At 43.2% G+C, this 23,305-nt stretch overlaps 1 protein-coding gene and 1 long non-coding RNA gene across 5 annotated transcripts; one reads left to right on the top strand and one right to left on the bottom strand.

Moving 5' to 3' along the window:
- The first annotated feature begins 268 nt into the window (after positions 1-268).
- LOC310882006 lies at positions 269-22,852 on the top strand. The gene is made up of 3 exons (XR_014572750.1): positions 269-1,784; positions 14,043-22,104; positions 22,370-22,852. It is a non-coding gene; the product is annotated as an uncharacterized lncRNA (long non-coding RNA).
- TMEM114 (transmembrane protein 114) lies at positions 5,410-23,261 on the bottom strand. Of its 4 annotated transcripts, none has more exons than XM_083800106.1 (5): positions 23,034-23,261; positions 22,168-22,248; positions 12,140-12,277; positions 8,572-8,811; positions 5,459-5,854 (listed from the first exon to the last, which is right to left on the bottom strand). In XM_083800106.1, exons 1-4 carry the CDS (start codon positions 23,215-23,217, stop codon positions 8,579-8,581), a joined length of 636 nt encoding a protein of 211 aa, XP_083656232.1. In that variant the 5' UTR covers positions 23,218-23,261; the 3' UTR covers positions 5,459-5,854; positions 8,572-8,578. The 4 variants fall into 4 exon arrangements, with proteins under 4 accessions (XP_083656235.1, XP_083656232.1, XP_083656234.1 ...); XM_083800108.1 differs by lacking the exon at positions 5,459-5,854 and adding an exon at positions 5,873-6,537; XM_083800107.1 differs by lacking the exon at positions 5,459-5,854 and adding an exon at positions 6,582-6,733.
- Positions 23,262-23,305: the final 44 nt, after the last annotated feature.

Here is a 23,305-nt window from a genome sequence, read left to right as displayed (position 1 = left end):
AAGAGCAGAGATGGAGAAAGTCTTTTTGCACGTGCAAATGAAAAAGCAAAACAGCAACAGGTATGGCCTCCTTTCAGTCCTGGGGAAAAAAAAATGCTCTTGACTTCAGTCAGCTCCATCCCTTGGTTTGTAGGATATTTTCTTCCCTTGATTGAAAATGCAGAGAGACTCCCTGAGTCCTGCAACCTGCTCTTATTAACGAGTCTCTTTTCAGTCTTCTCTATGGAACAACAGTGACGTGCAGTGGCTGCGCAGGGAAAGCACAGCAATAGAGAAGTTAACACGGTAAAATTACATTTAGGCATATAGCTGTTGGGTGGCCATGTCGTGATAACAGTTAATAAATGAGTTTGGTGAAATTCCAAGTTATGATGACTTGCACTGCAGAATGCTTTTCAAGCATTAATTTATATCGTATCTTCATTTCTCATGTAGCAGTGCTATTTACAGGGTAATCACATTTTAACCTAATTTGCAAATTAGCTGAAAATATTTGTATTGACTTGCAGTGCTTGTACAGCTTGCAACTGACAGCGCAGGCTGAAATCTCTGCATATAATGAAAGAAAATGTGATGAAAATTATTCAATCTCTAAATGAGCTATTGAGGAGGTTTAGTTAAATCATTTATTCAACCTGAGGCAGTTGAATAGGAACACTGCCATTAGAGGTGGTGAAGTACAGAAATGGCTATCAGTTAGTCCGAGGTCACAGAATTAATTAGTGGCTAAGTAAAATTTTGGGGGTGGCATTTGTCATTTTGGAGGGACATGCTGCTTTCCACAAGCCTCCAGTGTTTTATTATTGTCATGTTGTCTAAATTCGAAAGGAACTAGGAGTTACAAGGGGATTTGCTGTGTGAGCAGCTTGCTCTCTGTGGGATTATTTTCTGAACTCTTTGGGGCAACCGTTCCCACAGGCAAACCCAAGACAGTGGGGTTAATCACAGGGTTAGCTGGTCTTTGAAAAGACGAAGGCTTACCTGTATCGAATTCAATTCTTTTCCCAAATGGGCGAGTACACGGTTCATCAGGCTTCTTGGAAATAAAATGGCAGAGAGGCAGCTTCAGAAAGAGTGGGTGTGGGAGTTACTGCTCCAATAAAGAATGGAGAATTGCTGGGGGAAGGATTGATGAGCTCTAGACCGTGTGTAGGAAGAGGCCCTTGAAGTTAGAGAGGGACGTTTGAATTATAAGACAGCCATCCAGTTGTTATGGTGACAGAGCTGTACCGTGAGGGTCCTGCTGCCAAGGAGGAGGAAAGGACTTCCAGTGAAGAGCAGAGCGAGATGGGGAGCCCCGGGCAGACTCCAAAGGGCAGGTTTGTGCCCAGGAGGGGCTTGGGAGCATGTGCTTGATTTTTCTTTTGGTTAGCTGTACTGGAAGTAGACTTTTTTCACGAAGTAACTGGTGTAACAACACACTGGTGTAACAGCGTCCTGGCTAACTACCCCCAAACAAATCCTAGTTTCAAGAAGAAGCAATCGTGTCTTTGTACACTTAATGGCAAGCAAGTGTTCACTACAGTAGGATAATAAAGACATCATGCTGTGCCTATTTTGTTAATCAGCCCATTCAGAAAAGCTGTTGCTCCTCAGCTGCTTTATTAACACCAACTGCTGCTAACAGGTTCATCTGTGACAAGCCACAAAAGTCAGGCAGAGCAGTTCCCTGCAAGACATGGGCAGTGGTGGTGTTTCTCCTACTCATTATTTCAGTGACAGCCAGTTCAACCCCTCTGCTACTGCATGCCTCCAGACCAGTGTGTGATCAGGGGCTGAATGATGTAAGTAGAGTTTTTCTTTTTATATTGTGGCTTGTTCAGCAAAATTCAGCTCACAGTTATGAGTCCTGTCACCTGGGTGTTTGCATAAATTCCAGTGGCAACCTAAGCAATGAATGCCGGGACGTGAGGTGATCCTGTAGGTGACGTTTGAATCTAGAAGAGAGGCTTGTAATTTGTGTTGGCTGAGAGCACCCTGAGGCTCTTCCTTCCTTCGTTTTCATGAAATACCGCGTTATTCGTGAGTTTGAGAAAGAAAAATTTTATGCTGCACACTGTATTGAAACAATTTATTTTTTGTCTCTTCATTGAATGAAACAGGCCTGATCCTCTCAATTCCATCTTACAGAGAATTATTCCATTTTATCAGAAGCACTGAGGACCAAATCAAGGTCCTGTCATATGGGATGTTTGCCATGGACAGGAAGCTTCCAAGTCTGCTGGCTCCAGCTGTTGCCTCACCTGTCTCTAAACAGAAAGGCAGATAGCTCAGAAGACTTGTTATTGCAAGTCCAACAAAGTTTGTTGTTTCTGTGGATTCTTGCCTGACAGTTATAAAATTATTTTTGTGTGTTTTCTTGCATAATTAAATGCTTCACTGCATAATACTAGTCAAGTGGGAGCTGTGGCAATAAAAGGTTTATGATGCCAAAGGGTTTTCACAGCGGTGATGCAGCCAACTCCATCAGGCTGTAGAAAAGAGACTCCTCCACAGTGCAGTTCAGTTCAGTCTCTCTGTATGCTGCAGGCATTACAGGCAACATTAGCTTATAAATATTTGAGGAGCCCAGGTTGGATGGAGAAATATGCTAGCTCCTCCAGCAGCCAGATGTGTTGTCCAGAAGCATAAGCCGTTAGCAAGTGCTGTTCGGCTATTGGCAGACAAATCCATTTCGACACCTAGGGAGCACTACGCTGGGAGAGTCCCAGCCTTCCATGACAAGTGTTTGCCTTGTCCCTGGCAAAAATGAAAACAGTAAAATAATGAGCCAAAAGCTCTTCAGGGAGCTGCCTGCCATCCTTCCAACCCGAAGCAAGGAGTCTTCCAGCTAGCTTTGAAATGAGTGGTAGAAGCAAATTCCCGCAAGGGCTAAGACGCTGCTTTTTAACACTTCACTGTTCATCAGCTCTGGTCAGCTCCAGATTAAAACCATTAACTTAAACCACCATGGGAATAGGATCAGGCTGTAGAGGCAGTGTGCTGAAATAAATGCATTTTAATTCTCAAGACTGTTGTGAGATGACTTGAGAATATAAATACAGCTGTGACAGCTTGGCCAATACACAGTAACTCATTAACTGATGAAAACTTGTGGGTTTACAGTCTCATATTCCCTCTTCTCTGATGGTTTTACAAGTAGCAGCTTCAGAGCCTTGTGGTGGTGGCACCTCAAAGCTTCCTGTAGGATCACATAGATGTTTTTTCTTAGGTGATAGATTGAGAAACTAGGTCGCATGTCACAAGAGATTTCAATCTGTCAATGCTGCTTCAGTTGCAGTGGGGTATGACATCGCATTTCTCTTCCTTTCCCTTGAGTACCTGAGTCCACATAACCTGCAGACTGCTAGCTAACTGCTTCCCATGGAGGAACCATCCCAAAATAGTGTTCATCCAACATATAAGTCTACCAACCTGATCCTGCACCACTGTTAAGAACAGGAGATGCTCTGCCTTTGTACTTTGGCCTGGAAAAATTACAGATGTTTCCAAGTAGTCTACGAGGAAATACGTTCGTAGATCAGGAGTGGACAATGCTGCCACAGTCCCCAAGAAAGGAAGATCTAATCTAATAGAGGTGGGAGGTTAGAGTTCATCTCTTCTACATTGACTGTTGTTGCACAAAGTTCGACGTTTTGGTGGATCTCACTGAAGTTGCTCATCTTGTGCTCAGAACAGAATTGACTGATTTTTTTTGGAAAAAAAAATGTTGCCATTGAGAGAGGGTTAAGAACTGAAGAGCTACAGAAAACCGTAGCATTCTGTTTCCTGAACAACCTCGTTTACGTTTTCTATACCAATCCTGAAGTCTGTCTGGTTCAGTTGTTCAAGCCTTAGTCAGTCTGACATATTCAGGAAATAAGCCATGATATACAGGTATTTATTTTTCTGTTATAATTTATATTCCCAGGTATTCATTTTGATTGAGTTTAATAATGTCAACATTTGTGACAAATAAACTAAACCCAATACCATTGCTCTATTTCCTAAGAGTAAAAACAGTTAAAACTGTTTGCTTTTTATTTTTTATTTAAAAAAAAGGGGGGGGGGGAAGGTTAACAGTACATTTTCCATCACCTGACATTTTAATTTTAGGTGGCCAGCAGCTGGGAAATGTGGCCAGATGCAGAGTTACTGCCTTGGATACGGCAGTTCGTAGGTGGGATTCTGTAGGCTTTAAAATAGAGCAGCTACAGCCTAGTGAACGTGGTAGTCTCCTCTTCTCTTCAAACCGTACCAAAAGCAGCATGTATGGAAATTGTTTCTTTCCAAATACAGCCAACTGCTCAGTGTTGTCACAAGATGTCAGCAGAGACTGCTGCTTCTGTGCAAATCCGTGTAAAACACTAAAAGGTCTCGACTCAGCATTCAAACTCTGCTTGCTAGCGTTACATACGTGTCACCCACGTGGGATGTGACCCAGCAGTGTGGATACTGCCACTGCTGGCATCCATCCAGAGATTGAATGTGACACAAGTGTGACTGCTGAAAGTACTGGCAAAAAGGGGGAAACATTTGAGGGCCTAGTTAGGGTTAAAGCTGATTTGTAAAAAGTACAAGAAAGTTATTACAGTAAGACAGCTCTATTATGTTTCAGGAAAAGAAAAAAAATTATGATGGTGTGGGGGTTTTTTTTTGTTTTTGTTTTTTTTGTAACCTAACTAGAATGTATTTCAGTAGCTAAAGACCTATAACCTAAAAGAGGGATGGCTAAAGCCTGTGGGTTGAACTGGCCTTCAGGGTGGTGTTGCCTGGCCTCCAAGAACATCTGGCCAGATCCTGCGGGCCTGCGGTTGCTGAGCTAACGACTGTGCCCGCTGAGCAAACAAACGGGGAGCACTGGGGCACAGGGGAGACTCTGGAGCATGGTTATGCCAGTTCCAGGGAGAGTTGAGGCAACTTCGTCTGTTAATAGGAGACGTGTTTTTACTGGTATATCTTGGGAAACTGGTTCACTCCAAGAAATTTGTAAACTGAAGCAGAGAAAAAGGAAATCAAGATTTCTGAAGTAGAAATGCAGCTCTACAGCACCCAGCTCAGGAACCGACCCAGACTCCCTGTGGTTGCATGTCTACATTATATTCACCGGCATTTCCTCTAAAGCTCTTACAGATCTTAAGTTTTTCCACCCCCATGGATTTCTGTGACCTTCCCTATCCTAATCTGCCATCCTCTGAGGGAGCCTTTAAGTGAGTGGCTAGCACTGGCCAGTAGCTGTGTGCACTCTATCAGTTCAAATTACTGCTCTGCTCAGTATAATGTTTATTTTTCTTCACTTTAACTGTGGCCAATTACCTATGAGTTTGCAATTCACCAGGAGGTACTGGGAACAGTCAAGTCTCTTCGTTTCAGTAGTGCATTTTGGAAAAATATAGCAAAGAACTGCGTATCATATAAATATTAGTTTCATTATAAGTAGGAGGCTGATAAGATCCCTTGGATTGAATTACATGAAGTCTTTTCCAGGATGTTTTCTCTTTCTAGTATAATACTTCAAACTGTTTAAAGCTATTGTTTTCTATTGTTTCTGTCTAGTTCTGTTGACTGTTCAAAACAATCTTTTTCTTTGTATTCAGAAGGAATTTCAAAAAAAAAAAATCAGGGGCTATACAAATATTGAGGAGCCAAAATTACTCTTTATTACCATTGTGCGAGATATTGCAGGAAGTCAGAATGAGAAATTCAGGAAAGCCATGGAAATGTGAATTGCTCTAATCCAATAGCAGATTCACTGGCTTTCTAATTAGGTTTGATCACTTGAGTACTGTATATTGTAGCTGCGTAAGTATCTTATAAATACCTACCACGTGTGACACAGGTACTTCAAAAGCATCATATAAACTGTAGAATAGATCTGCAGAAAAAGTTAAAGAAAAATATATATACATCTTAGTTATTCCATGTCTTTATAAATAATTCCCAGAGCTGGGTTGTCATTTTATTTAATTTTACGCCATTCAAAACCACTGTTATAGAACGTCTGTAATAAACATTGAAAAATAACTCAGACGGTATGTTACTATTACAGCTTACTGTAATGTCTAACATCATACAAATCGTACTATGTTAAATAACTTCACCAGCACCAAAATATAGAAGTATTACATTTTACATAATTCACTTAAAGAGCAATTCACGTGGAATTTTGGCTACAAAGGATTTTTTCTTATCCTCCTTATAGCGCTGATTTGGTATACTTTAACTTGTCAAATGACTCCATTACACTGTCCCAACACAAGACAACGTGGAAAATATGTGAAAACCCACATGGGAGCAACTGAGAATTACAAATTAATTAGGCTATTAACAGGACTTCTACTGCTCGCTCTGTTCAGGACTTCTAATCTCACTTCGTTCTGATGGCATGTCTGCCACCCGAGGTCTTAGGCTGGGATTTGGAAACCTCTGGTTCTGCTTGAGCGTGGGCAGTGTTTGTGCCTCAGTTCCCCATTCACAGCAGCGTAGTAATGTTTTCCTTTCCTTTTATCTGCGAAGCTCACTGCCGCTGTTTTTTGTGAAGTGCTTGGTACTGTGGGACTAAGATCAGAGCTGAGCTCAGTAAATGTGCAATCTTTAAAAAAAGACGATAAAGTTGTTCTGATGTTTAACAGAGGTAGGTAGATGATGCCCTTTGTGCTACTAGAGGAAGCACAAGGGACTTGCCCAATGACAGCGTGCCTTCCTGACAACTCCTGAGTCACGGTCTTGAGCTGTTGTAATATGCTGAAGTTGTCTGTAACATAACAGAAAGGTAGTGGGGCAGTTTTACAGTTTCAGGTCTTTATGCCAGGCCACAGCAGTCAGGGAAAATTTCCTGAATAACTTCAGAGGGCATGAAAGTAAATTTTCACTTAAGTGCAATTGCCCAGAGGTAAAATAAATGAAAACCAGATTGCTTGGCACTTCAGATAAAATTCAGGCATCCTGTGTGTTCAGTTTTACTCAGCAGTTTTGGGCACAGGTTAAACATACTGTAGCACAAAGCATGTTAGTGTTTTCATGAGAAAGAAGCATCAAATTTGCAAAGTAAAAATTGGGAAATGTATCAGATATGTCTTCTGTGTTACAGAATTGGAAAAGCAGCTTGTAATGAGCTGAAGGGGGTAAGTATGTAGCCCAAAGCATCTGATAGATTGGGGCTGGCTGCAGTAGTTAATTAAAACATCCAGAAAAGCAGCTGTAGCTTTCTCTGAGAGTAGTACGCACACCGTTACATTGGCCTTGAGAAGTTTGCAGCCATAGTCAGGACTGTCTGGAGGATAACGAGTATTGAGTCATTCACAGTATCTAGGCCTTACATCCTTTCATTTCTTCACAGCACCAAAGCTCATTTTTAGAAAATCATAGAATCATTTAAGTTGGAAAAGACCTTCAAGATCATCAAGTCCAACTGTCAACCTGACTTACAGAGTCCCATCACTAAACCATTTCTACAACGATTATTCTCACGTATTATTCCTATACTAACCCTAATCAATCTTTTCCACGTTTCAAAGAACGTGAGGATGGCATGGAGCTTCCTGTCTGGCAAGTGTCGAAGCCTGAATGTCCACCCAGCATCACTTTTATACTGCTGTCTTCCATTTAACTATTTATTAAAGGCTGGAGTTGTTAGGACTTTCTGTTCCAGTGGCCCCTTTCCCCCAGGGTTATCCAGTGGCATTATGCCACAAGCATTGGGGGATTTTTACTGTAAGAGTAATGATTTTTAAAAAGAGAGCATGATGCTGTGTTTCTCCTTAGTCATTAGACGTAGCTGACATAGAGTGGGCTTCTGGGGTTCTCTGATCTCCCAAATGATCATTTTTGTGTGTTGTCACAGCACTAGTGTGATTGTGGTAGAGGAGTGAGGAGGGCCTCTTTCGGGAGATGCTAGGGAAAAGAAAGATCCTATAAATATGGGAGGTGGACACTAGACTAGATATCCAAGCCATGCCATGGTGTTGGAGATTATCACTGAATTTCTCCAGATTCTCTGAAATTCTTATTCTGGACCTTTACTTTTGATTTTACTTTGTGCAACAAAGCCGTATGGAGTGTGTGCAGTATGAATAGAGGATACTTAGCCCCCACACTCTCCGCCTGGCTTCAGGTATATAGACATCATATTTTGTGTATGGTAGAGGCTGCCAATGTGCCTGGAATTCTGGACATACCCATTAGGAGTCTCAGAGGAGAAACCAGAAGCTAAGTAGACCGTGCAGGCTGGCCTGCAGGGTACTCTGAGGGACAACAGATGGGGAAGCAGAAGAGAACAGAAAGCCAGAAATTTGTCTTGTTCTAAGCAATGAATGTTTATGTCATATGAGCTACCAGATGAAATTATTTTAAAAACACTAACAATGCAGCGTACTTTCTTCTAAAGCTGCAAAGGTTTCCTTATTGACAACACTAAAAATGTGTTACTGATTTATCAGAATTTTTGTATTTTGTAGATAATTTTGAGGAGAGTTTATGGCAGCTGGCAAGATATTTTGTCACAGCCTTGCCAATTTTATTACCCCTAGTGACCACACCGACCGAGCGATCCACATTTCTAGGCTCTGCAGGGTTCTGTTGTTGCAATGATACCTGCTGTTCAAAGCGCCTGTTCACACCGCCGTTTCAGGCCCACGACTCTCGCTGCCAGGAGAAACACAGCCCCAGTGAGCACTTCTGCGACAAACGAGATCCATACTAGGGCCAGAGACCAGCCAAACCTGATGTCGATTTCTACCAGGACATCCTTACTCCTCAGGAGGCAGACAGCTTCTTCAAAGGCAGCAGCTGAATATGCAATGTAGACACAGATCCCTGTAAGCGTAACAAGAGCTGGGAAAGAAAAACACATTCAGTTAATCAGGATCCACTGCAGAAAGTAAAAATACTTGCACTCCTCTTAGGGATTCCTTGCCATTCCTTCCTATCTACCTAGGCCAGATTACCACTTAGCCTCTGTCTACCTCCCCAGTTGCGTCAAGGCTGTTTTTTAGGGACGAGTGAGAGAAAAAGTTTTATTTTTCTATATATTGAGTTTCTCGAGTTCAATACTGAATCAGAATGTGTAGCAACAAGCCTTCTGCAATAGAAATCTAGTCATGTCTTTTACGGGTACCTTGTGCATCTCTGTCTTCATTGTGTGTTATAACACATCCTAATTTCTCATTGCTGTGCATCATGTGCAGTTGTTTATGCAAGAAAGCCCATGGCAAGAGGTTCTTGCATTTCAGGTCAGTGACCTGAATTTAGGATGGTTTTGAATGCTGACTCTCAAACAAGAAGCCAGATGTTTTCAGAATGAAAGGATTGTACAGAAACTAGCAAACCTGGGGAACTGTACATGTAGCACAAGCCCGTGCTACATCCTGGGCCTATCATCTGTTCACTCAAAGGACATGTACAAACTTCAGACTTCATTCAGTGGCAAGAAGACAGAGGAAGGCCCAGAATCTGAGGACTGTGGTCTAGGGGAAGTAGGAGTCACTGGAACATTTGTTGGAAAAGACGGTGTCTTATCTGATTCTGAGGGATAAAAAATTCAGTTGGGCTTTTATCACAGTGTAAGTCTAGATGTGATTATGTTTTTGCCAGAAAGACAAGTTTTAGTAGAGGCAGACTAAGACAGAAGATAATTGGGTTATCCAACGGTGAAAATTCATGCTCATATTCTTGATTTTAGCCATGCTTTTATGTCTGTGCCTTGTTCTAGGCCTCCGCAAGGGGAAAAAAATCACTTCTCTATACCTCTTGTGAGCTGAAATGGAAATAGTGACTGCTTCACTGAAATTTTAAGGTTTGTTGAGTTGTGTTCCCCCTCGAGTGTAACTGCATTTAAAAAAAAAAAAAAAGAAAAAAAAAAGGAACCAAACAGCATGTCTTGGGATGTGGAACATATCAGTTCTGCTATTTTCCAAAATAATCACGTTTTTAGAGTTACAACCTAAACTACTTCCTTCTGGCAAGACAGCACTATCTAATCAGTATCAAGCTTCATGAACTGGAATATTGCATCGACCTGTTACACATATCAAGCCTCGGTGCAGCTGAAACAGCCAAACAGTACTGCCTGAGTAGGAGGCTCTGGTGTTGTGTCAGTCTGTACACGCTGTCCTCGGAAACAGCGCTAGCTGCAGGTTCAGAACAAACTGTAGCCACCCTTCCCCAATAATGTCTTTGTGTTTCCTTTCCCTCTCTGCAACCCCGTGTGTCTTAGAAAGGCACAGTACTCCACTCCTCAACAGGATAATCATGCTTTGCACTTCACGGCTTTTCATCTTTCACTTACTGTTTAGGGTAGTTTTCAAATAGCCTAAGCCTTTTTAGTGAGTTCAGCTTTCTGATGTTCTAAGAAAATAGGACTTACGGGGTTGTCGTTTTTGTTTGGTTGGTTTGTTTTGTTTTGTTTTTCAGAAGAAAAGCATAATGGGGGGTGGCTGGTCTTTGTAAGAGTACTTCAGACTAAAAAGGTCAATCAAGACTTCAAGACAGCAGCACATTTCCTTCCAACAATCTCTTCTCAGTCTCTTAAAAACAGGACTATAGGAACAGGCGATGTGGACCAATACTGACGATCCCCTTTTCTGTGGGAGAAAATTTCTGTTTCAAGTACCTCATGAAACACTACTGAATATATCTTTGGGGGAGGAAAACAGAGATGAATTTAAACCCAGCTATCCTACTTTGACAGAATGTTTTTTGTTTCAATTCGTAAATGACTTTTTAAAATGCAGAGGTTGTGGTTACAGCAAAAATAATGATGAAATGAACCCCACAAAACTTAAAAGAATTTCACTAGCTTCAAATTGAAATGTTACACCAACTAACACAACTCTTTGGGGGTTCCTTCCGTAAGAATTTCAAAACATGGAATTTCAGTTTAGTAATCTGAACAGGGGCAATAAAAACAACAGAGCTTCCATCCCCTGCAAAAGCCTGGTTGTAAAAAAGCTGGCAACCAGGCCACTACCACATGAAGACATGGGCAGAAGGGCCAGGAACAGGTGAGTAACAAACAGGTGGTTCAGGTGGCAGCAGTGTTTGGGTGCATTTCAGTGGATTTTGGGTGAAGTGCAGTAATTACGCTTATCTTCTGTGTGAACAGTGCTGCTGTTCTCAGTCCAGCTAGCAACAGGAAGGGAGGAAGGGGTTTATTTATGGGTGACTTCAATGAGCAGCGCTGTTCGGGATCCTTGTCGGCCTAAGGCGGGCCGAGGCAGACTTTGGTCTCACTCACATTTGGTCCAGGGATCAGAACCTAGCTCTGCGCTGGCCCAGACACAGCCCTGGTCCATGAGGATTAAAGAGGAACTCTGGTGTTACTATAGAGCAAAAATAATGAAATATGTATAAAATCATCAGATTTTTCAAACAATATGCTGTACAATTGGCGATTGTGACAAATCGGAAAATTCTTCTGTGACGTGCTCCGTACAGCACCTTCCCTGAGGAGCACAAACCTCTTCAGTCAGTGTTACACTGTGAGCATGTGACTGATGGGCAAATAACCCTCAGCGCCTTCCCTGTATGGTGTTTGGCCTTCTTACAAGCCACTGAAGTCCTAGAACCTGCTGCTGTGACCTGAAGCTGCCTGTGGCTGGCTGTGCTGGGGTGGTGCAACGAGCTGAAGGCTTTGTGCCCCAACAGTTTGGAGACACCACTCCAGCTCAGAACTAGCAGTAAAGGCAACCCAGGAATACCAAGCAAGACCCTCTTCAGGAACTCTACTCAAACTCCTTTGAAAATATGTCATTTAAGTTTATAGGTGTAAGGTGTGTGCCAGGCTATCAAACCATGTGCTCTACTAATACCAAAATCATGTCTCCATAACTTCAGATTTCAGACCTCACCTGTGAAGAGTCTGAGCGCTGTGCTGCGAAGGTATTTAATCTTTTGCGTTAATGAACAGAGCAGTCGTGTTCAAGGTGTGACTCGCTCCACACAGATGTATGGTTGTGTGTGATCACAGCCACTCCTGGCTGCGTGGGCAGCTTTTCTACTCCAGAGCCCTGTCAGGAGCTGCACAGACACCAAGTGAATGAGCAGCAGCATTATTCCGAAAGCAAAGTCTTGCTTCACCTTTTTTGCTGGAAGGTAAAGTGATGTTTCCTAGATATAATCTCTTATTATCTAAAAGCATTAAGCCAGGAGTTTGATATAGTACCTCCGAAAAGAAAAAGCAGACCCGTCATTAGAAGCAGTAGGTAGGCCCTGGCAAGAATACTGATGAATCCAGTCATTCCTCCAAAAATCATCAATATCAGGCTGAGGGGCATCAGGATGACAAATGTCCCATGCATGTCTGAAGAAAAATGAAGAATGTTAGTATTATAATGTTTTACTGTGGTGTCACTGGATAATTAATAATTAATAACTTATAATCAATCATTATTGAGAGCAGTGGCCCTAATCAGGATCAAAGCTGCCTTCTGTGCAGCACAAACAAGGAGCTGAACTATCTCTGGGGTTCTTGGTTTAAGTAGGCAGGACAAATACATGATATGGAGAAAAAGGCATCATTCAGAGGAAGCCCTTTATAGACTGTGCTTCAGAGACTGTGACGATAAAGGATACGTCTACGTGGACGTGTTTAAGCAATAAATCTGTTCCCAGGTATTAAGCCTAGCTGGCTAGCAGGTGATGCATTGCATCTGGTAGTCACTAGCAACCTTAATAAAAAGCAGTCAGGTTATCTAAATCATACCTATCATAGTGAGTGGCATTGTTCTGTTTGGGTGGTGAAGTCTAGCAGATGTTTTGTTTAAATGCTTTCTTTTCTGTCATGCCCTCTGCTGAACTGATCTACCAAACTGTTGACCTTTTCATCTGTTGCAGCAGAACAAGAAGTAGAGGCAAATTTCCCTACCCAGCTCTCATTCTGTGTCTGTCATTGTTTTCTACAGCAGCTTCACTAAGGACATTAGCCTCTGCTGGTTGCTTCCTCCTATGCTAAATGTTTTACATTAGTCCTTATTGATCCCTATAACATTTTAGTAGCTGTGTAAACAGAGGGTTGCTATGTATTTTTCATATCATGCTGTTTTTCCATCATAAACCATCTTTGTCTCATTCTCTCTCATGCAATCTATTCAGTGTTCCACCCTACCTTTCCTAGAATAGTAACAAAAAATAAAGTAAATCCAGTTTCCAGCATCCGCTTACTTTATACCTGAAGAGGGAAGAGTTACTGAGAAAGGAAACTTACATTCCATTTTCTGAGGGGTTCTGGGCTTCAGTGACTTACTTAATTTCACAGATAAATAACAATACAACATTAGCTAGTTCCCAAGGAAAATGAGTCAGAAGATCAGAGTTTGTGTATGATCAGATCATTTTTTTTAAGTGTCTGTAATTCCTGCTTACGTGGAGGTACACCACTTGTCAGCGGGTAAGAATCCAGCTTATCCTCTTCAGTATAATTGTAATGATTACAGACAGTCAGGGATCAACTTGTGTTGCTTCTGTGCTTGTTCTTTCAATTAGTTCAGTCTGTTTCTTTGGAGCTGTGACTCGTGAGTGATGCTGGGTACTGCAACACCCACTTGACTTTGATAATTAGGTAAAGATTTGTTATTACCTCATTAATATAGGTATTTGTTCCTCATTACCTTCTGTATAAAGAAGAAAAATCTGAAAATTGCCTTTCAGCTTCACTCTGAAAATTTACTCTCAGAAAATTTATGAATGGGAGTAACTTATTCATCTTATTCCTCATTTGTACTACTGTAAAGTCACTGAAGCAAGTTGGAGAATGTCTTTGTAAATTAAAACTGAATCTGCTCTAAGGCTAATTAAAAAATGTAACTTGGTTCAGTTCTAGAACAAAGCTGCTCTTTCAGCCATCTTGATGGTGCCTTGTAATGTGTCAAGGACTTAGCTGTTTAGCTCTTAATGGTTGAAGAATCCTCTCAAATATTCCCAGTGAGCTAACGAAACATCTTGAGGCAAAGTACTAGAGTATTCTGATCAAACATAGCAAGGTTTTTTTGTTGTGGTTGGTTGGTTGGTGGTTGTTGTTGTTTTATATAAGAAAGAGTCCTGGTAGTTTTGTTCATTATTTGTTGTAGCTTGGACATTCATTGGACCTGATGAGTGGAGAGAAGGAAAAATCTCAAGCAAATGTAATGAAAAAAGAGCAAACTGCCTCAGCTAGAAGATGCACCAAGCACTAGAGATAAAAGAAAAGATGGATTGACGGAAGCCAGAAATAAAATTATAATGAAAGCAAGAAAGATAGCATTCAGTTTTGCAATGAACTGGCAATGAAATATTGTGACCTATTAGAAAGCCTGGATTCTCTTTGGAAAGCATGATGTGAGTTCTGGTTACGCTGGTGTTCTGGAGACCCCGAGTTACGCTCAGGGAGACCTTGGAAGGCTAGGAAGAGCCAGCATGGGAACAGGGCAGACACTTCATTTCTTCACTTGAGTGGAATGTGGTCTCAAGACATAATTAGTCATCTTGTGTAGTACATGACATGCTCCCAAGGAAAAATGTTGCACATGACAAAGTTTTGGGAGGTCACTCTTTTGTTCCTCCATTTCCTTTCATTTATGCTGGAATTAGTTTCTTGTATTAAATGAGCCAGACTTAGGCCTGCGTCGGTATCAGTTGACGTCCAGGAAGCAGGAATTCAGCATTCCGCATGGAAGGGAGCACTTTCTCTCCTTGCTTCTAAATCTGGGGATACTGCCTGGGCTTTCCTTCAGCAAAACTGGCCCATGGCGGATGTTGATGACTGGGAAACACAAACCTGCAGGAGTTCCCAGGTGCTAAGGCTCAAATCAGCGTTCAGCTCACTGTGTATAAATCAGTACGTCAAAGCTGTTGGCAAAAGGAGGAATAGGCACAGAACTTGGCCCAGGAGTTTTACATAGTCAGAAGTGGTTGTCAGGGACACGATGCAATGCGACATGACAGAACAGAGGTTTGGTACACAACTTAGTTCTCATTTTCTACAGAGGCAGCAGGAACAGGCTAGTCTTCTGCCCTGGTTGTGCTTCCTGAGGGTATTAGGCCTGATTTTGATCCTCCACCTTTCTGATATCCATGTGTTCTCTTAGCTTTAGTAATACTAGTCTTGTGCGTAAGAGGTGAGAGGGGTTGGAGGGATGAAAGCTGATGCAATTAACATTAAAAAGTCTGAATGGTGCAACTGTCCCCAGGCCTGGCTTTGGTGGGAGGGCAGTCATGTAAACAAGCTCACCACAGGGCCTGTGCTTTGTCATTTCCCTCACTAGTCAAAGCTGCTGCTACCAAACCACTCCTCAGGACAGAAGTGCTGACAGTTGCTCGTTCTTTGACCTTCCTTTCCATGGTGTGATTTCAGCTTCTGCAGCTGGGACTGTAACCTTAGCTAGGACAAGTGCGGGTGATCAGGTCCCAAGTGTCATCTTTTCTTTTGAACCAAAGGGAGAACAAACCCATACCCCAAAGCGTTACCCTGGGGAGTGTCATAAACTACGTTAGTGATCTGTGACAACTGCATGCAACATCAGAATAACTGGTTTTTAGGCCCTCTGCACTGAAGGTATGTATGTTTTAGGGATATATCAGGTGAAACCCACACATCCCACTTAACAGAGCCTTTTCCTACATATAGCTGGGATCATTGTTTCTCATGAATCACCTGCGGCTGTTTTAAAATCAAATATTTAATGGGCTGCATTTGGCTAAACAGGACTTTTATCACCTTGAGTGTTCTAGTTCAATACCTAATACCCATTCGTGCTTCTTCTATGCAATCTGCAACTGCCTGGAAAACTTATTCTAAGATGCTGCCATGGAAACCACTCAGGAATTTGAATTCATGCCGTCTGGCATATGATATTATGCCATTATATGCCTTGATTAGAGGGACAGAATTAGTTTATAGAAGGACATGACTTAAAATATCTTTACTGTATTTCTGCCTTCAATAATTACTTGGGAGAGAAGTTCAAACACAAATTTTGCAAACTTTTCTTTTTAGGTTGTGTTGAAATACACATTTCTGTTATGTGTTATGCATATAACTGTCTTTATTTTGGTAAGATCAATATTGAAAAAACAAGCATTTTGCACAACAACAGGTACGTGCACTTCCCCATAAAGCAGAGCTGTTTCCCACATTGATTTCTCAATAATGCCCAAGTTCCCTGTCAGTCTAGCCCAGGAGATCCAATACTGAAACAAACTAACATATAAAAAGTACTTTGCTTGCTGTGTCTTCATGCGGTTTTACATCAGCTAGCCGAAGCTGTTTTACTCGAGCTGTGACCAAATGTCTCTAAGAGTGCCATCCACACGCAGCATGCGTCCAGATCTGTGAACCTGGCAGACATTTCTAAATTACCATCCGACACAGCTGGTGATGAGCAGTTTGTAACAGATATCTCTGGAACGAGGTACAGGAACTGAATGGTATCGGCGCTAACCACTGGCAGGTCTAGCAGCTTTGGTAATCGTCTCCTGCTAACCTGCTGGAGCTTTGTTGCTGCAAACTAACTTTGGATTTGTTTGCACAGCTTATATTATAGCAAGGAGCCTCTAGAAATCTGCAACAGTCATCTCATCAGAAATAATCTGAATGGCAGCAGCTCAGAAGAGCCTAATTAGGGACCTGTTTGTCTTCCCCAGCAGTAACTAAACAGCCCCTCAGAAGGAGCTGCACGGAAGCCTGCAGCTCAAGCAGAATGCTGGCAGGAGCAACAGCCAGCAGGGCTGCCTTGGAAAGGTTTGGCAGGGGGGATGAAGTGGTGCACTCAGAAAGCCTGACCTGCTCAGAAGGAAGGCAGGAAACGACCTAAAGAAACACGCAATAGAAAAGAACTGCTGTCTGTGGCTGGATGTGAGGCTTCTGGGCTAGAACCCCAGCGACACGAGGGCCTGGATTCCCCCGTTCAGCAGAGAAAAGGTGGTGGTGGAGGAGGGCTGACAGGATTAGGGTGGCCCAGGATAATTAGCTAGCCTCTGGACTTTGGGTTAGCAGTGTCAGCTCTGTGCTCTTTTCTGCTAACAAATCTTTGAGCTGAACTGGAAGACAAAGTGAAGACAGGAGAAATATAATGATGCTGACCTGATGGGAATCTTCAATGGATGGAACAGTAAACATAAGCAGTGCAACACGGTTCAAATTCTATTGCTATGATAGCAATGATATATGAAAATGAGGACATTCATCTGAAGTTGTCACTGTTATTTCAGATTTCTGTACGTATTTACTATAATATCTACTGTAAGGACCGGAGCCCCTCTGAAGGACCACTGCACTGGTGCTCAGAAACAACGATCTGTTTGGGTATACATCTACCATATCAATGAAGACAGAAATCCTGTGTACTTCACTTGGGACTTATTTCACATGGCCCCTGCACTGGCTCTTGATGGGTAGTCCAACCATAGCTGTTCTTTTTGATAAGTTGAAACCAAAGAGAAAAATCGCGGAGAACTGTAAATTCCCCAGGTAATATGCAATGGCAGCCAAACAAATAGTCATTCTGGGATAGCAGCATGAGTACAATCATTTAACTCAGTAAAAATGAAGCAGAACTATTAAGAGGGGGGAGAAGAGTGAAAGCAGCTGGTTAGTGACTGTTACAGGGTCTGCATGCTGTGAGGAAATCCAGTCTTATTAAACTAATTCTGTTGAGGAAGAAACTGAGGCAGCTGTCACATTACAACGGAGGTATTTAGGAACTGCCTCTACTGCGGAGCTTGTTTCCCTCTAGGAAGCGCCAGTTCCCTGCAGGAAGCACTAACTTGTCTGCAGCCTCATGGGTCCAAGTAAATTAATGACTTAAAAAAATAATTATAATACACGGGGGAGAATAATTTCAGCAGTTGTGGATGGGCAGCTGCACACTCCCATCTTGGTTTTACAAGCATTTCTTTCAGTTGTGGAAACCACAGACATGAACTGATCGTCCCAGGACGGCTCAGGAAGAAAAGAGCACTAAATAAAGGGGCAAACCAGGTAGCCATCAGTAGCTAACAGTAGTTCCTGTCACATTATTTTTGTACCACTAGCCCCAGCTCTGCAGTGTAAATGGGCCCCAACACCAGCTACGGGTGCAAAGTTAAGAAATCTTAAGAGGAATTAAGCATTTGGTAATTTTGCATCTGCTTCTGTCTTTGGACCAAAAAAAAAAAAAAAGGAAAGAGGTTTTGTGACACTTTGGTTTTCGACAAGGCCAGGGGAGTCAACACACAGAAACCTCCACGATTTAACAAATTCCACCATGCTTTGGAAAAACCTTTGCGACAGCTTTCTAGGATCAGCAGATCGTATTGCATGTAGTTCAGAATGTAGCTGGAAGTAATTTGTATGCTACCAGGCAGGGGTCACTCTCCAACCACAACTGAGACACATAGGAACAGGTTTCACGAACTTCCAAAAAGTCAAGTTCATAGAAGGGTCTTGCCGAGACACCTTAGTACCTAGCTGACACACTGCTGTTTTTCTTTTGACAGCTAATCTGTCCTACAAGAAGTACTCGAACCTAGCCTGGAGTACTGATCAATTCTGATTTAAAAAAATATATATTTACAAAATTGTCCATTTTGCTCAGATTACACTGGTGCACCTTTATTTAAATCTATACTGGTAATTACTACTTAATTAACAATACCGAGTTTGGTAAGTTAAAAATAGTTGTATTATAAAAACTCCCAAGAGTAACCTTTTCCCACTGAAAGCTTTTTTTTCCTCTTTTTTTTTTTTTTTGATAAAATGATTTTACAGCAACTCTTGGGGAAAACTTTTCAGTTGATTAAATCCTGCCACTTCTTCCATACACGCATTTCCCTCTCTCTGTATGTGATCCTCAATGTCTGGGATGTGATTTTGAATGTTACCAGCTGGTAACAGTGGAATCTTTGGCTTCTTTCAGGTTTTGCTGAAGGGATTACCTCTGACATCTGGGATGGGGTAACAGTCATCCTGGCTCAGGCATCATTTGGAGAGGGAAAGTACTAGGTAGATTTGAGCAGTTCTGCTAAACACAGGCATGGTTCAGGTCTTTCAGAGGTGCAGAACCTGCTACACCCTGGGCTGCTGCTGTGAAAATCCGTGTTACAAAGAAGTGCCCAGAAGTGCAATAAAGAGGTTTTTCAGTTTCTGTACAAAATTGATGGGCTTCCATTACACCAACTTAGCAGAGCAGATCCAGAAAAAAGAAATAATGTTAATTTTATGTTATGAAAACAGAGGAATTTCCCTCAGAAAGATACCTTTTCGTGGTATTTCATAAAGCCCTATATGGAACAGAGGAAAATAAACACCTCCAGCTAAAAGGCGTTTTATAAATGCAGAAAATTCAGAAAAGCTCCTGGCAGGTAGTCAAGTCATATCTTTCTTTAGATGGTGGCTGATGTTTTAAACAAATACAGAATCATCCCAGAATGTAATCTGTAGTGGGAAAACATTTTATACATTGTAGGTTTGGGGGAGAGGGGGGTGTATGTCATATGTTCAGCTGGAGGGAGTGGTAGGAAAAGCAGTGGAAGGTTAATGTCCAGCAGAAGGCACGCTTGTGTCTAATCTGTTAGAGAAATTGCTCCGGGGTGCTCTAGTGATGTGAAAATCCATCATACTCTCGGGGTTAACAAGACCGAGGCTGACTGCCTGAGCGATGCTGCTGGTAGCACAGCGCTTTAATTTGTACGCCCAATTGTTCTAATTTGTCAGGAGCTCCATCTGAAGCATGCAGTAAGCCTAAAAGGAAACTGCTGGGAATGAATAGGGGAGAGACTGGAAATGTGGAGGGAGGCAACGTGCAGGCTTTTCATTCTCTAACAAAGGATTTGTCTTCGGGCAGTGACCAGCGCGTCGGCTGCCACTTAGACTCAGCTCTTTGCGCGCAGGCACAGACCTTCTCTCGTCTTTTTGGCTCTTGTGTCTAGTTAAGATGTGCCAGGAAGAGCACGGGAACACTGAAGAAAGCAGAATGGGATTCCTGATGTGTGCCTTAAGTGCCCGCACTAAGAGACAGCCCTTTAAAGATTTTTAGGAATAAAAGGCAAGAAATGTGCCTGATGTTACCAGAGCTCCTGAAATGCAGTCTGCCAGTCAAACAGGGAGAGATACGGGTGTACAGCTAGACAGGATGAGACTAATTCCGTGTGAATGTGACTCATGCTGACACCCGCACAGGCACGCAAAGGAAAAAAAGTACATTTAAAGCTGTGTAGTTAGCCTGTTTGCCCCTTGTAGCAACACATGAAGAAATTACCTTAACTACACTGGAATCAAGAATGTGGGAATTGTCCTCTGAAATTCTAGTTAAAATTTATTGTAGGTGAAGGTGAAGGTTAGCACTGATCTGCCTAAACATGATTCAGTGACCACCGTCAGAAAATACCTAAGGAAGAAATACAAAGCTCAGTACTTAACAAACCTAGATGACACTTAGAAATACCTGTTGTTCCTAGAAGTACAGCTGCTATTGCTGTGGTCTGTAGCCTAACTGCACTGAAACTGCCCATCTAAAATATCAAAAAGTTCGCTCTGTAGCGCATTCTAATCAAACTTTATAGGTTCTTCTAATTAAAGTGTCCTTAATTCCTTATCTCCTCATTTTTAGGCAGACTACACCCGCTTATAATAAAATACACGAGTGTCTTTGCAGCCTGTGGTCTTTGCCCAAGAACCTAAGAATAGTATTTGATGTGAGAGACAAAATTTCTCTGAGGCTTTGAAGAGTCTGTAAACACAGTTACGAATCCATTCTTTTTCCATTCATTATTTTCTTACACTTCGTGACTACCAAAGACATGTCCTTTGTTTCCAAGCCAACATAATTTTTGTAACAAAAAGAGCTCCATAATAGTCTTTGATTCTGTTTTGGCAGAATTCAGCTTCCATAAAAGAGCTGTAATCTAAAATTTCCTTGTCTGAGAAGAATTACAGATGTAGCATTTGCAAACATGAACACAATTTTTGAAATGCTAGTAATTCTGTCCTAAAATTTTAGACAACCTCCAACTTGCTAGTTGAGGTACCCACACTTAAAATGTGATCGGTGTGGTTAGGTTCAGTGAACTATTAAATAATAGTAAAAATTATATTACTTTGGGGTAAATTAGCCCGAGAGGGTTACGTGATCCAGCAGACAGTCATTCTCAGTTACCTGCACTGTTTTCACCAACATCAAGCAGCTGAGGTCCTGCGCCTTAAGCAAGGAAGATGACAGGAATGGCACTTTTACATTGGGAAGCACAGAGACACAACCTGTGCGGGTAGGCTTGAGCCTGTTGATACGTCTGTCCCGCAGTTTCAGCAGCCCACTGGGGTTGTGCTGCTACTTTAACTTCGCAGCCACTGCTGCAGCACAGCTGCGTTAGCATCGTAGCCTTTCTTTGCCATGTTTAGCTCTGTCTGGAGATGCTGCTCCAAGAGATTAAAGACACTCTGAGCCTCTCGGAAGGGTTGCTCGGGGAGATGGATGGATTTGGGGGAAAGAATACAGCTTTAAGGCACAGGACAAAAGCTTACATTCTGCTTGCACAGGGAAAACAAATAGGGTCAGAGAGGAGAGGTAAATAAAAGGAAGCCCACATACAAGCTCTTGTATGAACAATATCATGCTAAAGATGATGCAAATAAGCTAATTCATCTTTTATGAGAAGCCCAAAAGCATTTGAAAATGTTTGGTATGGACTGTCTGAAAACATTCTGATACTGACAAGTGAATCTAAAGGCAAGGAATACCAGTGTATGTAACTAGAAACTTCAGGCAAGCTTTTTGAACACGATGTTCTTCCCCGAGTTTGAACACTTCTTTTAGTTACTGGTTTGTTTTCTTAAGTTCCTGCACACTCGTTATTTTTTCAGTGCAACGGATCCCAATGACAGGGTAGATAAGTATCTGTCTTAAACAGCAATTTAACTGTCTGCTTAAGGGATTGAACTATTTGGGAGGGGTATTTTGAACACTCTCGCCATTTAGTTTAAGCAATCAGGTACCTTCCTGAGCCATGCCAGGCAGAAGCATCTTGCTTCCCTGGAAAAAATTAGCTGAACTTGACCTGAACTAAATGGTTCTGTCAACAGAAGTCGCACTTAAGGACGCCATGCAGTGACGGCTCTGGCACAGAAGCAGCCAAAGCACCTGCCTGAAGGGCTCCCCTCCGAATCAGAACCGGGACCGTGTAAGTGGCTCAGAAGGGAGGGAAGGGTGGATGGAAGCACAGAAATAACACAAAGTTACTCACATAAAAGCTGTCTGTGTGAGTCGGTGATGTTTGCATTCCCATGCCAGAAGGGGTTGATCAAAGGGTAGCATTTGTTCCTAACTGATAAAGAAGGGGAAAAAGAAAAAAGCAAAGGACAAAAATGAAATATAGCAATATATTCTCTTTCTTTTGTGTGTGTGTGTGTACATATAATAAATACGTTATCATCTCTTTTAAAAAGTTGTTCCCAGTAGGGAAGCAAAGGAGGGGATTTTCAGTACTCCACCAAAGTAACGTCCTTCTTGTCTACGATGCCCATCGGTTACTCCATGTTCCTAATGGTGGAGTCAAGCTGAGATTAACTCCAGTGCTACAGGCAACATGCCCGGCATCCAATGAAACTAAATGGGTAAAATCCTGTAACATCCACGTGTGGTCGTGGGGTCCTTCGTTACAGCGCCGACCTGCTGGACGCCCGTCGGGGTCCCGTGCAGGGCAGTCGCCCGCCTTTCTGCCGCACAGGGCTGCGGAGACGGGGCTGGTGTTGGCGTTATTCGCGGGTGTGCATCAAGCACCGACGCCGTCCGTGCCGCGTGACTCCGGGACGCCTGTCGCGCAGTGCCGCGGGCACCGTTCACATACCGGCGATATTTGGCTGCTTTCAGCCCAGCTGCGCTTTGGCCCCGCTCTCACCCCCGCCCCGACCCAGGGCAGCCCCACGACACCACCCCGAGCCCCCCAACCCCGGCACCCCCCGGGGCTGCTGGGGGGAGTGGGGCGGGGCCTCCGGACGCCCCGCCCCTCCGTCCAAGCCCCGCCCCTCCGTCCAAGCCCCGCCCCCTCCGTCCAAGCCCCGCCCCCTCCGTCCAAGCCCCGCCCCCTCCCTCAGGCCCCGCCCCACTCACGCCGGCAGGTCCGCCAGAGCCCCGAGTGGGAGCTGAGCGCCGCCGTGCCGTTGCCGGCCGCCTCCAGGCGGGAGGCGTCGATGATGTACCAGAAGTCGGTCGCCATGGCCACGGCCAGCAGCACGAAGCTCGAGGCCCCCGCCAGTGCCAGCACCAGCGGCAGCGCGCCCAGCCCGCCCCGCATCGCGCCGCTCCGCGCGGGGAGCCGCGGGCAGCCCGCCCCGCCCCGCCCCGCGCCCCGCCCGGCCACGCCCCCTCCCGAGGCCACGCCC

The sequence above is a fragment of the Anser anser genome (assembly GCF_964211835.1).
Source record: "Anser anser genome assembly, chromosome: 15".
Lineage (NCBI taxonomy): Eukaryota > Metazoa > Chordata > Aves > Anseriformes > Anatidae > Anser > Anser anser.
The sequence above is the reverse complement of the archived record's forward strand: the minus strand, read 5'-3'. Positions and strand labels throughout refer to the sequence as shown.

Coding starts and splice junctions, on each gene's coding strand:
- TMEM114 (XM_083800106.1), bottom strand. CDS start 23,217: ATGCGGGGCGGGCTGGGCGCGCTGCCGCTGGTGCTGGCACTGGCGGGG. Junction 22,249..23,033: donor GCTCTGGCGGACCTGCCGGC/GTGAGTGGGGCG, acceptor CTTCTTTATCAG/TTAGGAACAAATGCTACCCT. Junction 8,812..12,139: donor TCTGCTTTTTCTTTTCGGAG/GTACTATATCAA, acceptor TTTCTTTCCCAG/CTCTTGTTACGCTTACAGGG.